This window comes from Haliaeetus leucocephalus, unplaced genomic scaffold (genome assembly GCF_000737465.1).
Source record: "Haliaeetus leucocephalus isolate CR32 unplaced genomic scaffold, Haliaeetus_leucocephalus-4.0 Scaffold339, whole genome shotgun sequence".
Taxonomy (NCBI): Eukaryota; Metazoa; Chordata; class Aves; order Accipitriformes; family Accipitridae; genus Haliaeetus; species Haliaeetus leucocephalus.
This window is the reverse complement of record NW_010972775.1, coordinates 22,803,757-22,817,592: the sequence shown is the minus strand read 5'-3', so window position 1 is coordinate 22,817,592 and position 13,836 is coordinate 22,803,757. Positions and strand designations below refer to the sequence as shown.

Genomic DNA, 13,836 nt, shown 5'->3' with positions numbered 1-13,836 from the left:
GCTGGGCCTGCAGGCCGGAGACAGGCCTTGCCTCGGGGAAATGGCTGAAGCCGCGGTGCTGAGGGCTCTGGGTGCCCCGCAGGGGAGCGGGAAGCCGCCCCTCCGCACCCCGCCATCCCACCCCGGGGCCGCTTGTCCACCAAGCCACCATACGCTGGAGCAGGGACAGAGACAATAATGTCACTGGAGTTCAAGGCCAGGGCTTCAGGCTAGGCCAGGGGAGGCTCTCCCTGGAAGGCTGCCCGGGCTCTGGCTTGTCTTGCATTTGCCTCTTTTATTTGCTTAGTTGAAATAAAGGTTGGGGCTCAGGAGGAGAGGTGTCATCCAGCAAGTTTGCTGGGCCAGAGCCTCCCTGTGGCTAAGCCGCTACCTGCCTGGAGGTAAATTGGTTATTTCCTAGCCTGTAGGAGATGCTTAATGGTGGAAAACAAAGCCTAAAATGTGAAGTTAAGACACACATAAAATTCCTGGCCAAACAAGTCCACTGAAAGACCTAACTTCCTGACAAGGAAATGCTCTTCTAATTCAAATGGGGAAACTGGGGTAAAGGATGAAGTAATTGGGTTTTAACCCTGGGTAGCAGCTCTAAGGCCTCCAGTGGGTTGAACTCAGTCTCTCTCAAACCACAGACTCCAGTCAATTCTCAGTTTTAGTGCAAATTAACCAAATCAAGTAAGCTTACCCCCTTAAGGGAAAAAAAAAAAGAAAAAGAAAATCCAAAGAAATCCCAGCAAGCGGTCTTGTATTTTTTACTGTGACCAGTATCAGAAGAAGCTAGTGTCCCGGGCCAACCTTCACTTCTTAAACACTGTTTTAAAATACATCAAAACAGACATGTTTCTTAATGTTCTTATCGCACACATCAAAGATAGAAGTGGTCAAAATTGAACTGGCCTCCCCAGGAGCAGAACCAGAGCCCCGCGTGCAGTCCCGCTGTCACAGAGCGCCTTGCAAGCCACGACTGTCCTTCCCCTGCACCCTAAAACTGGTAAGATGGGGCTGCTGTCCTCAAACCAGACTGAATTCCCAAAGCCCTCAGAACTAATGGATAATGACACCTGAAGCTGCACTTCTCGCAGCAAAAAACTCAGCTCACTCTTCCGCTGACAGCCACGGCAGCGTCTCGCTTCTCGTGGATCCCAGACCACTTAGGACTTAATAAATTAAAAACAGCATACTGATAGCCACCTGGAAGATGATACACGCAGGACAGATGAGAGCACAATTCTGTATCGTTAGAGGAGGAAAGGTGGTTTAACAAACAAGCTAACAATTCGCACACTCCAGACGCCTTTCCTAAGACTGAAGGTATAGCAAGCCCAACTACAGTGCCTGCCTCGCCCGGGGACATGCACCAGAAGACAGTCCTGCCACAATCACTTTCATACCCTCACTCCAGCTCATTTTGGATTAAGCGTTATTCAGCAATATTCAGATTCACCTTTTACCTTAACCCAAAGGAACTCGATAGACCTAAAAATCTGCTGTATCTGCCTAGTTCATCAGGGCAGTAAAACCTGCTTGGCTGAAGAACAGATGAGTGATGTTCTCTGGGATTTGGTCATAAAGTTAATAGTTTTGTTTGGGGTTTGCTCTGGACTGGGCGCAGAGACACAATGAAACAACATGTTCCAGCAAATAAATATCCTGTATTATTTACTTGTAACAATTTAACACAGATTTTTTATTTTTTATGTGAATAAAATTTAGTACATTGAATAGCTTTTTGGAGGTCTGTCTCCAGCAGACGAAGAAATCTGGCTGACCTGTGCTGCTTCAAGATCAAACATTCACTCGTTCAGTGCATAACGTACATACCAAACAAAGGGTCCATGTGCAGCGCTGCAGGATCCAGAGGGATTATGGTAGTCTAAAATACGGTGGGGGGGGTTTAATGTAGTTTTCCTACAAATAATTTCACCCAAAGAGGATGAGAGGACTTCCAAAATTCAAAAGTTAAATGACTAAGAAAAAATGTACAATGATTCATGTAAATTTTATAGACTCTTAAATCATGTATTGCATGCAGAGCCAGATTCCTTTCCGGTCACGTGAGTACACAAGGTAAATAAGCTTTGCAATTATTATCAATTATCTCTGAAGTGATTAATTTTCACAGACGGTATTTTTATGAAACTATACAAATCAGGTTAGCATATATCAGTGCGATAGTTATATTAGTTTTCTCTTTTAATGAAATAAAACTGTTGAATAAACAATTATGTTCCAGTGCTTATAAATATTAATATAAATCTTGGTCAGCTTTCAAAAGAAAGCTATTTTTTGAAAGACTTATTTGTCCCATAGTATATTTAATGAGCCATTGTATTGTCACTCAAAAGTGCATGAATTATACCTTGATAGAAGCAATTATACACAAAACAAATTATACACCCGTATGATTATCAAGAAGCTTGATAATATTCCCTAGCAGTAATCTTTGCATCACCTGTTCCTGTACCTCCTGCATAGTGTTAGGTAAATCCAACATGACAACCTCCGTCACTGGAGCCACCAGCTGAGCTCTCCCCATGGGCTGCCTCCCCCTTGCCTGGACCAGGCTGAGACCTCCGGGCTCTCTCCAGGGCTCTCTGCTTCTGCCTGTAAAATCCAGGTGCAGCAGCAAAAGGAAGTGAGGAGCAACCGCCAGAGCACAGGGCTATTGCTGGGTAAGCAGAGGTCTAACTCTGGAAATGCTTTAAAATTACAGGTTTTGGTCCCCTGTGCATTACCAGCTCAGCTGTTCTAACTCCTGCCTTTCATCCAACAATGCTCACATCTCTATGCTGTACAGACTCCCACTTCTTGCTCAGCTGATGTTTTATTCTCCCCAGACACCCCCATCCTATTCCCTTATGAAAAGAAAAACATTCTTCAATGCGAGTGGGACCAGAAGCTAGAGAGGTTCAGAGGTGATGGCTCTACCATCAGTCACACCTTCAGACCAAGGGTCCATCTAGCCCAGTATCCTGCCTCCAGAAACACCCAGGAGAGGATGTCTTGACGTGGCAGTCATGAATTTCTCAGCCACTGCCCTCAACACAGTGTCAAACACCTTTTCTGAACAGCGCAGCTGCCTGCAGGCAGCTTCACACCCGTGTTAAACACTCGGTACCAAACAGTGCTTGTAAGGAAGCCCGTGTTGTCACCTGGCAGGTGCAGGTATTTCTTCCTCCATGTGCCTTTGATGCCACAAATGAGGTTAGAGAAAGAGCCCAGCTGTGAGTACGGGACGGAGGTGTCCAGTGCAAGGAGGAACGGATGGTGCCCCCCATGCTCTGTGCTTGGGGCTGCATCAGCCGCAGGGCAGTCACATCGCCCACACAGGCAGGAGCTCAGCTCTCCCATGGGAATTAATTTCCCAGGACTTACCTATGCACCAGAACTGGTCAACAAAAAAAAAGCTGTTCTGGAAGAATGTCCCACGGAGAGTTCCAGAAGAACTCTCTCTGGGTAATGATTAAAAATAGCTGAATTTAAAACATAGGCAAACTCTAGTCTCTCAATCCCACATCTGTCAGGCACTTGGGTTTAGTGTAAGGCTGTGTTAAATGGATATTTGAGGTTTTAATCTCCAATATAATGCCACTTTCAAGGTGAAAACCTTAGTTAGGGAGCCCCTGGGAGAGCCCTTGCTCATGCCTTTGCCAAGGAGTCTTGGCTATTGGTCTAAACTGATGACAAGGACATCTGTGTCACCAGATGACTGGTGTTATCCATGTTCACTTGCCTCCCCGATTCCTCCGTAAGGCAGACTTGATGAATGCCTATTGCTTTGGAAAGTATTAGCACTTCTCTCCCTTTTACAGAAAAAGTTAAGATTATTTTAAATATTTCTTGTGGTGAAATAGCAACTCTACTAAAAGCATTTCGTAATCTGTTCCCAGCTTTAAAGCTGTATGTACAAAAACCAGTGCAATATGTTTCGCTCTTGAGAAAATTTTAAATAAACATTTTCTCAGAGAGCGTAGGCAAATAAACTCCTCCTCATCCATACGATACATGTATTGTTTAGGGTGTCTCCCGTGGAGCAGCATAAATACTATCTAGACCTGAAGCCTAATGCCCATGTGGTTTTTCTCTGTGCAGAGGCTCTGGCATGAAGCTCAGGGACATCGAGCAGAGCCCAATAACAGCCAGGCTCACAGCCATGCAGATGCCCATCGACCCAAGGGTCTGCAGGGAGGAGGGAAGCAGCGAGGTGGGCAGGAGCCGGTTGTGGCGCTCAGCCATGTCCATCATGATGGCCTCCATCTGGAAGTGCGTGCCGATGATCCCACAGACGTGGAAAACTTGGTGGCTGTGCCCTGTAACAAAGCCAAAAGCACTCACGAAGAAACTCCTTGGGCTTCATTAAGACACCGCCGTGAGGGCTCAGCAGACCTTCTGCCTAGCATCCATTGCCTTTAAATATTTATTCTGCTAATTTCTGTGGCTTTTATCATTGCGCCACCAGAGCACAGAGATCTTCCTTTCCAAAATGCAGCCAGCTGTAATGGAAGCGAGGGACGTGCAGCTTGCTGCTGCGGTCCTGGCACACGCGATGTGCTAAGGAGCATTGTGCTTGTGCATGGCGTGGAGGGGGGAACAGGGAAAACCCCAGTGCGGCCAGGACTGCCATCCAGTCTCCTTGGTGGCTGCTCCTGCAGTGCCCTGACATGGCACTGTGAAGCACTGCTGTGCCACAGGTGAGGTTTTTTGCATGAGAAATGAGCGCTTTGTGGTCAAGAAACCCTCTGTGAAACATTTTGAAGACAGCACACTTCTGGAGCTGTTCCCACTTTACCTAGGCAGGACTGCTCTATCTTGTATGTAAAACATTTCAAATTTCCAGCAGGGAATATATTATAACCTCTGGGAGTCACTCATGCATTAATGCGCTTTCATCCTGAAAATAATGAGAAAACAATGCCAACTCACCCTTTCAGCACTTACTTACCGATATAATCAAAGTGTCCTGGCGCAAGTCTCTCTGGCAGATGGCTGGCGAAGATGAAGCAAGTGAGGAAGGCAAAGATGGTGTGCTTGTAGTGGACCAGGATCGCAGCCTCCGTGCAGCTCTCTGCCGCGCACAAGTAGAACTGCAGCAGCAGAGAGGCATCCGTGCAGGGGTACCGTGCAAAGGAAAGAGGGGAACAACACATTTCTAAAGGAGGCAGTGCCATTCCCTGAGCCCCCATCGTCTCCGGCTGCCCATCACCCAACACCAGGGCACACGGTGCAGGACCCAGGGCTCAGTACAAGAGCTGTTGCCTCCATTTCATGCAAGTCCCAGCCCCGCACATCCTGTCCTTAAGACCTCACTGCAGCAAAATTCCCACCCTGCTCCAGTTTAGGAACTGGAAAACTTGCAGCTTTCAAAGGCAGTAACTTTCCAGCATAGGCAAAGTTTGAACGTAGCGCTTTGAAGTGGAAGGAATTTGCCTATCAGTAGGTGCAGGAAAAAATAATCAAATCTCTTTTCCTGCTGGAGTTTGTTTTCCTTTAAAAAAAAAGAAGGCTGGCATATTTTCCCAAATATTTTCAGACTAAGATGAAGCAGCTGATATTTCCAACCCTGCAGCAAGCAAATGCCTCGGTGCTGTGAATATGGGCCGTGGGAGGCGTACCCTGTAGAAGAGAGGGATGCTGTCGAAGAGGTACGGGTACACAAAGGCCAGGGTGCGGGAAGCCTTGCTGAACCTGGGCTGCTCCACCTCCAGAAACCTAGAGGCAAACAGAGAAGGTATTTGACATGGCACAGCACGGCAGATTAGGCTAACGTAAGCGCTGGATTCTGTTTGTCAGTCATTTGCTGGGGACCGTGAATTGCAGTATATAGGCTGCACATACATCCTTCCACAGACGACTGTGAATTCAGCCAGAGCAGTGCGGTTTTTGTCTGCTGAGAGTATTAATGCTGTGACCACCCTCAGCTCATGTGGCTGAATCTTCCCTGGTAGAACCCTGAGCTGGGGGAGGAAGGATTTAGGGGCCACCCTCCCCTGTTCTATGCTCTGACTCTCGCAGGTGCATCCCTGCAGCTCTGAAAACAGTCTTTTTTACACTATCCTGGCATGGCTGACTTTGCTTCTTTCACCATTGCTCATTAACCATTACCCATCAGCAGCTAGAAGCAGAGCTGGTCTTTAAACAGCTGCTGCCCCTGCAGTTGTTTTTAACTGAGTTTTCACTCTTGGTTTTGAATCCAAGCCTTCTGAGCACAGCAATCAAGGAGAATACATCTGCCTTGGTTTGGAAGGCTTTGTAGGTAATGCAGCATTCAGGCTGTGATTGTCACTGTTTGTTAATTAAGCTGTATTGCAGCTTATGTCTGAAATGCACGACGTATCACAGCATCCTTCTTTTTTACATCCTGCCAAGACTTTGCGATTGTCATTTCAGAGAATGCATGGAGAGAGTTACTGAAATCACAAAGTAAATTAATTAAACAAGTTACTTTTTAATGACATCACCATTATAATGTAAGAAGCAGCCTGTTGGTTATAATCATACCATATATGAGGAGGAAAGCATATGTCTGGACAGGGAATACTATTCTGTATTTTGTTCCCCCGGAAATCACGCTGCTGAAATGTAGGACATACTTCATAGCTGAAATCACAAAATAATTGACCACCCAGGTCCCCCAGAAAGCCATTAGAGAACCTGGAGCTGGGTTGCAAGCCCTGTGCCAAGCCCCAAGCCTGCTCTTGCCACATGGAGAACACAACTCAAATGAAACCTGGAGACAGAAAGCCCAGGGGAGCCTCGGAGATGCCCAGCAGCACATGCTGGCACAGCCGCCAGCCATCCTGCTCCATGCAGCATCTCCAGCCGCCCGCGGCAAGACCGGCACAGTCAACGTGCCCCACACCAACACCTGCCCCTCCGGCCACGGGGGCAGTTGGGGGGCAGCAGGGTGGCTGTCGGGATGCTCCCTCCCATGAGGAGGGCTCCAGCAGCGAGCCCATCACCCTGCCCTCCCGCCGCTGCCATGGGAGCTCCAGACCAGGAATGGAAAACCTCTCCCTCCAATGCCTCCCTGCTGGGAAAGACCAACTTTTGTAGGGTGTTAGCCCAATGTGGAAACAGGGAGATTAACTTGAGCAGAATTACAACAGACATGCCCACAAAGCAGAAGGGCTCAATCAATATGACCCAAAATACAAGTTGAAACCCCAACACTTCAACTTATGCTCAAGAGCCACTAACTGCATAAGGGCTTTCCTCTTGCTCCTCCTGGGTTTGGCCTTCCACCATGGCTTGTGGCTTGCTCAGAAGATGTCACAATGATGCTGAAGATGCCTCCTGCTCTATTTTTCTGCCGTATTTCTGCATGATTCCTGCTGTCTTTTCCTACTGTGGTTTCACCTGCCCAGGGCTGTACTTCCGTCCTGCTCGCCTGCTGCTGTGCGGTGCTGCGCTCACCCTTGCCACACATCTTCCCACTCCTTCGGCCACGTACCGATCCAACCTGCGCTCCTCTGTTGCCAAAACAGAGCCACTGTATTGCAGCCTGAGCGCACGGCCAGGCGCACGGTAACCCCGGGGACAGTGCCCTATTCACAGAGGATAGCGTGAGATGTAGCAGAGTTCAAGCGTACTCTGTTCTCAGCGTGAAAAACCCATACAGGTTTTTCTGCTTTCATGGGGATGTCCGCAAGGAGATGTCAAATTGTCAAGCAAAAAAGAAACCTTTTGTGCAGCTGCTCATCCTGCAGTAGGGGGGGATGCAGTTGGATGCTCTCTATTTCAGTGTGACAGAGGTATCTAGCATCACGTAAAGGATAAACACACTTATTTCATCCATCTGCATACATTTCCCTGTTTGGCAATTCAATGTTCCTAGGGCACAGGATGCAAAAACCAACCATACAAAAATTCTTACTGTCGGCTCATCAACCACCCATCTAGGATTGGAAAATTTTCCTGAGAAGTTGGTAAAATTTGGTGCAGCAGCTTAGCAAATGCCTTTCTTCAGATGCCCCACTGCAAGCCCCTGCCTTCATCACATTGCTGCATCCTCCTCTGCATTAACCCATACTCCCATTGACCTTCACAGGGCGCATGCAAGAGGCTGAGCATACTCTGCTGCTGCGTTTGGCCACGGTGCAGAAGCTCAGCCGGGCTCAGGAGCCCTTCCCTCAAAAGAACCTCTCTGAAACGGCCAGGCGCGCTGCTCACCTCTCCCTCCTCAAGTGACTCCAGTCCCTGGCAGTGCCACATGCGCCCAGGGCCGCCGGCAGCCACGGACCCTCCCCGTTCCTGAAGAGAACCCTGCCCAAGGTGCGGTTGGCGGAGCAGCCCCAACAGCATTGCTGTGCTGCTGCTGCTGAGCCCTCGGCGAGCCAGGCAGGAGCGGGAGTGCCTGGACAGGTCCCCTCCGAGCACAACCGGCTCGGTAGCATCACCGCCCATTGCACAATTCGGTTTTGGGTCTGCTCCCATCCAACCCCCCACACCTCGGAGGGACCTTTTGGCTGGTGTGACACAGCTGAGATGCTCACACGTGTGGGGCGTGCAGAGGGGCACGGGGCGAGAGCAGCTGCCGTGGGGACGCTGGCAGCCCAGTGTGCTGGGGCAGCATCCCCATGGCTAACGTGGTCTCCAGACATGACCCGGTGTGCGCAGGGTGCAGTGATGAATTACGGGGGCTCATACTCTGCTCACCACCGTGGGGGCAACCCAGCACCATTGCTGCTCCCCACTGGTATGGTATAGTCAGTATTCCTGCTCACCCAGGGATGCTTTGTTGATTTTTTTTTTTAAGCCTACATTGGATGGATTTACTACTTCTCTAATGAAAATTACTGAGACAACAGGAAGTGCTATTCTATCACATAGCGATAGTTGCATGTGTTTCACATACCTGTACTTACAGTTTTGTAGTAGATAGATGCTGACAATTAAATTTGCAGATCAAGAATTTTTTTTAACAATCCAAATTAATCTGGAACTGATCTCAAGTTGCTGATATTTCCTAAGTGTTATCTTCAAGTGGTAAGTACTAGGATTAGCACATGATCAGTGAGCTTCGTTTGCTAAGCCCATCTAATGAGACAATAAAGAGACGCACAAGACAAAAATAAGAGGGGGAAAAGAGAAAAAGAAAGAGAAAGAAATGAGGAATATAAGGAAAAAAATACCAAGCCCCAACTGGCATCATCCACTGAGTGATCCAAGAGAGACCCTTGAGTTTGCAGTACTGCTCAGTAATACCAAGGATAGGTCCAAATCTTCTACCGCAGGGAGTTACTCCAGTGACTAACCCACAGACTAAAAGGCAAGTAAATCCTCCTGTACTCAACAGACACTTAAATGAGCCAAATTTGCAGGATCCGCAAGGAATATTGAGAGCTTGGCACTCTCCCTCTTGGGAAAACATGGCGATGCTCAGCTGCATCCCACCCTCTTGCAGTGGACCCAGCCAGGCAGCGTGATTTCTTCCTGCTGTGTTTGCCAGGGCATGGGAGCATCTTTCTCCCTGCCGAGGCAGCAGCATCGAAACACAGCACTGTGCTGTGGGGGTCCTGGGGGGGCTGCCCAGGCCACAGCAGCTGGGGAGGAAAAGACCCCTGGGGTTACGTGATGCTGCGACAGGTGACCACATGCCAAAGACACCCCAAAATACAATGACACCCCAAAATAGAAGGAAGGAAAAATGCCAAATTATTTGCACTGCTTGTGAAAACAGGAATTGTACGTTTTGCAAAGCAAACTGTGTGTCATTGCAATGACAGACATGAGTGCTTTACAAACACAGCCTTCGGGGGGTATCTACCATAAATTAAGCAAAACCCAATCCAGCTAGAGATCTAGCACAGCATGTATCACTGGAAATCAGCCAAAGAGTTTAGACATTTGAGTTATTCCAAACAAATTGTCGAATGCCATTCAGGAACAAAATACCATGTACACAATGCTGCTCATGCTTTAAAAATTATGCAATCGGCTGCGAGAATGTTGAAGTTCCTCCTCTGCAAATCTGTTATACACACATATAAAAAATATAAACACACACACACAAGCACATATAAACACACCCTCACGCACACAGCACTTAGGCTGATACATGCCTTTGGCAGGACTAATGTCATGTTTAAACCTAAAGACATGCTTAAATGTTGGGGGCACTGGAGCCCACCCCTTTTTGCAGGTTATATTAGAAAAACAACGGCCTGAACAAGGTGCTGGAGGTGGGTATCTTCCTGCCAGGCATACACCATACAAAATTACCTTTTGAACTTTCAAAAATTAAAGCTACTTCATTTGTTTGCATTTTTGATCATCAAACTTTCCTAGTGCCCACACGCAACACACTTCCAAAGCCAAAAGTCCTCTTCTTCCCCTTCCTAAGCCGAAGGCTCATATTGTTACAATACAGCCTGTAATTGAAAAGCTTTTTTAATAATACTAATTAATGATTATGCTGTAGTCATCATGGCAGATAAAGCAGGGGCTTACCTGGAATAGCAGGACAGACTGGTGCTAACGACAGTGTTAAACACGGCAATGGGGATGTAGCAGTGGTGGAAAGTGCTGTTGACCCATTCTGCTGGGAAAATGTATGCTGAGTATGCCAGTGCAGACCCTGGAAATATAGGAGGTGCTCAGTTAGTTCCAGGTCCTGCTAGGACCTTCAGCATTCTCATGGGCACAGCTGTGAACCTTCAAACTGGCGCTTGGCATTAGGTGCTTTCAAGAAAGGGAGATATTAATTAAGGTAGAGGAGCGGCTAAGTAGCTATGGAGAGCATCAGGCAGACGCCCCGACAGCCAGCTCCTGCAGACGCCTTTCCCTGGGGAGCTGGAGGCACGTTGTGCCATGCAAAGACCCTGGCTGCTGCTGCTTACTCGGGGCTTGCAGCCCAGCAAGGTGCCACCGACTTCACTGACAGCATTTGTCTTTAATGTGTTTTTTTTCCTTACTCTATTTACTACAAAGACCGAAGAGTGTCACACAGCCAGGCCTCTGTCCCAGGGCTGCCCAGTATGAAATCCAGGCCCAAATTATTATTTGTGGCAGCATCAGAGATGCTTCACTGTCCCTCCCAAGCACCAGGCTGCAGGGAGGAGGAAGAGGAGGAGTGGAAACTACACGCAAGCAGCCACCAGCTCTGCTTGTCTGGTGGGTACAAGCCATCTGAGCACCCGGGGTTCAGCCCCCTCCCTGATGCCTCCCTGTGCTTCAGCTCCTGCTGCCCCAGGGAAGTGCTGGGGTCTGGCACCCCACCAAAACCTCCGCAGACATGCCCGTCCCTACCCAAGCTGTACATGCTGAGAGCCGCGTAATCGAAGAAGTAGCAGATGTGCCGGGCGCGGGTGGACATGGTGCTGAAGGTGTGGGCACAGCTGGAGGCGAGGGGGTAGATGCAGCAGGTCAGCAGGTAGGCAAGGAGGGGCCAGGAGTGGGGGTCCTCCCGGCCCCCCGGCCCCCGCAGCCGCCCCACCAGGGTCCACACGAAGTACCTGTGGGTTGGAGGAAGGTGAGCATTGCACCCTGGGGTGTCCCCCGTCCCTGCTCCCCTAGCCTTGCTCCCACCACAGAGACCTACCACCTCCTCCCACAGATGCTGAAGACCCAGAGCACGGTACCTACCAGGCAGGCACAAAATGCGTCCAGATATTTAGAGTCTCATTCGTCATTTGGAAGACGCTGAGGAGGCAGTCTGCTGCCGAGCTTCTGGGGGGGCGATACCCAAAGAGGATCCCCTGCTCCTGGTACCCCTGCAAGGCAAAGACTGGCACTGGTGGCAGTTGGAGGAGAAGGAAGGAAGGCTGCTGAAAGGCTGCCTGTGATTCAGGACCCAGGACCCTGCTACGAGGACAGAACCGTGTCCCCTCTGCCATGGGAGGTGGTCCGGGGGAGGGGCTGCCCGTCACCTCCCCAAATCCCGCCAAGCTTTGGGCTTAGGGAAGAAAAGCTCTTCTCTGACCTTAGGCACTTGGTTGATGCTAAGCAGCCGGGGTAACTTGAGGCTCAGCATTGCGCAGATCAGGGCTCCAGCTCCAAGGGACGTTTTCGGCTCGGCTTCCCTGGGGACGAGCCCCGGCAGTGCCTCACACCTCGCCTGGCTGCATCTCACACCCCGCTGGGGAAGCGATGGTATGGGGACAAGGCTGCCCTGTGACGGTCGAAGCAATGCTCCTCGAGCTCAGGATGGGTGGCCTGGGGGAGATGAGCATTCGTGGGGACATGGCACAGTGTCTCCATGCAGGGTCCCAAACCCGCACGTGGCTAAATGCTTCCTGGGGGCTTCCCATGGCATGGGGAGGGGAGATGGCATCCATCCCTGCAGGGGATGTTGGGATCCCTCCCTACCACCCATACCCGAAAGGGGCAGGGGGAGAAGGACAGCATGTCCCTGTGCCCACCACCCCGAGGGACTGACCCCCGCTATTATCACCCCAACAGAGCCAGGGATGATGCAGGAACAAGTGCCCATGTCCCCGGAGCACCTCAAAGTTGCACAAAAAGCCCTGGGCATGGGCTGGGGGACTGCGGGGTGCAGGCAGGTCCCCTCAGGGAAGCTGGGAGGACACAGGGTCCCAGGCAGCACCTGGGCTGGTTCCCCTCTGCCAGCTCCCCATCGAACATCCTGGTACATCGACGGTGCAGCCCCTCCGGCCCCAACGTCTCCCTCTCTTACCTGCTGATGGCTTTGGCAGCGCTGCCTCTCCGCCCTCCGCCTCCACCTCCGGTCTGTGAAATAAAGGTGAAAAAGAAAATCATCATCTCTTGTGCCCTTCTGCAAGGGAGCACCTGGCCCAGGGGAAGCTGGGTGAGAAGGGAGCCCGAGGCTCGGCTTGTGAGATCAGCCTCCTGAGAGCTGCTCCTGGGATGGCGATTCGGCTGCCCCAGCCATCCTGTAACTTCACATCGGGACACACCGAGTTTCAGCCATCAGCACGCGTTGCCAGTGCCGCACAGAGACTGGCTAGTCCCAAATAAACCCCTTTGCTGCCCTTTCCTGGCCCCTGGCATTACCCTTCGTCTTCCCCTGCTCTTCCTCCCCACCCATACTCTACCTCTCCTCACGGCCAAGCAGCTCTGGTACAACACGGGCAAAATGCCATGGGCCACTGTGTGCAGGGAGTGCCTGGAGAGAGGGAGGTGGCTGGGAGGCGGTTAACAGAAAGGAAAAAATTAACGAGGCAAGAGAGCAATAAACCTGACATAAAATAAAACTGGAAATGCCTTTAGTTAAAGATTAGACTTAAATCAGGAGCTTTTTTCTCAGCTGTTGAACTACAAGCACGCTGCCTTAAAGCTATGCAGAGCCTGAAGCCCCCCCCTCCCCAGTATTCCTGCACTTCTCCATGGGGAAAAGGGACCTGAACCCTGCGGTGGCCTCCAGAGCCTCAGGACCCAGCTGGAGGGCAGGGAACGAGGGCAGGGAACGAGGGCTGCAGTCGGTTATTTGCATGCTCCAGAAATAAAGGGCAGCCTGGCACAGAGGCAGCCTTTGCCTATCCCTGCTGCATGGCTGATATAAACACAAATGAAGGTGATGATGGGATGGAACAAAAATAATGTCTGTTATCTCAGTGAAGCCAAGGAAGCCGCACAAGCTCTTCACAAAGGCACGTCGCGAGGTGCAGGAGCCCTGATTTGCAAAGAGCCCTTGGATGGGAGCCCCAGGCTGGGTGCACTTGGGTGCAACCCAGGCAAACCATGCCTAAAGCAGGGAGCCTGTCCCCTGTGCCCACCGCACGCCAGGCTGCCTCCACAGAAGGACGTGGGAAGCACCCGGCCCAGCCTTAACGAAGAACTTGTATTTTTAAAAGCAAAATGAGTCACCGGAGCTGCGGGGTGCAGCAGCAGCCCAGGCACACCCTGCAGTCCCGTGTTTTC

General features: G+C 50.4%; 1 protein-coding gene across 1 annotated transcript; it reads right to left on the bottom strand.

Moving 5' to 3' along the window:
- Nucleotides 1-4,059: 4,059 nt before the first annotated feature.
- PAQR5 (progestin and adipoQ receptor family member V) lies at nt 4,060-12,069 on the bottom strand. Its single transcript, XM_010572320.1, has 7 exons — nt 11,918-12,069; nt 11,581-11,708; nt 11,245-11,450; nt 10,447-10,573; nt 5,610-5,706; nt 4,940-5,081; nt 4,060-4,307 (listed from the first exon to the last, which is right to left on the bottom strand). Exons 1-7 carry the CDS (start codon nt 11,966-11,968, stop codon nt 4,060-4,062), a joined length of 999 nt encoding a protein of 332 aa, XP_010570622.1. The 5' UTR covers nt 11,969-12,069.
- Nucleotides 12,070-13,836: the final 1,767 nt, after the last annotated feature.

What these genes read in the sequence shown, in the direction of transcription:
- PAQR5 (XM_010572320.1), bottom strand. Translation starts at nt 11,968, where the DNA reads ATGCTGAGCCTCAAGTTACCCCGGCTGCTTAGCATCAACCAAGTGCCT. An exon ending in TCTCAGCATGTACAGCTTGG is followed by an intron (nt 10,574 to 11,244) that starts GTAGGGACGGGC and finishes CTATATTTCCAG; the next exon opens with GGTCTGCACTGGCATACTCA. An exon ending in GCATCCCTCTCTTCTACAGG is followed by an intron (nt 5,082 to 5,609) that starts GTACGCCTCCCA and finishes CTGCTGCTGCAG; the next exon opens with TTCTACTTGTGCGCGGCAGA.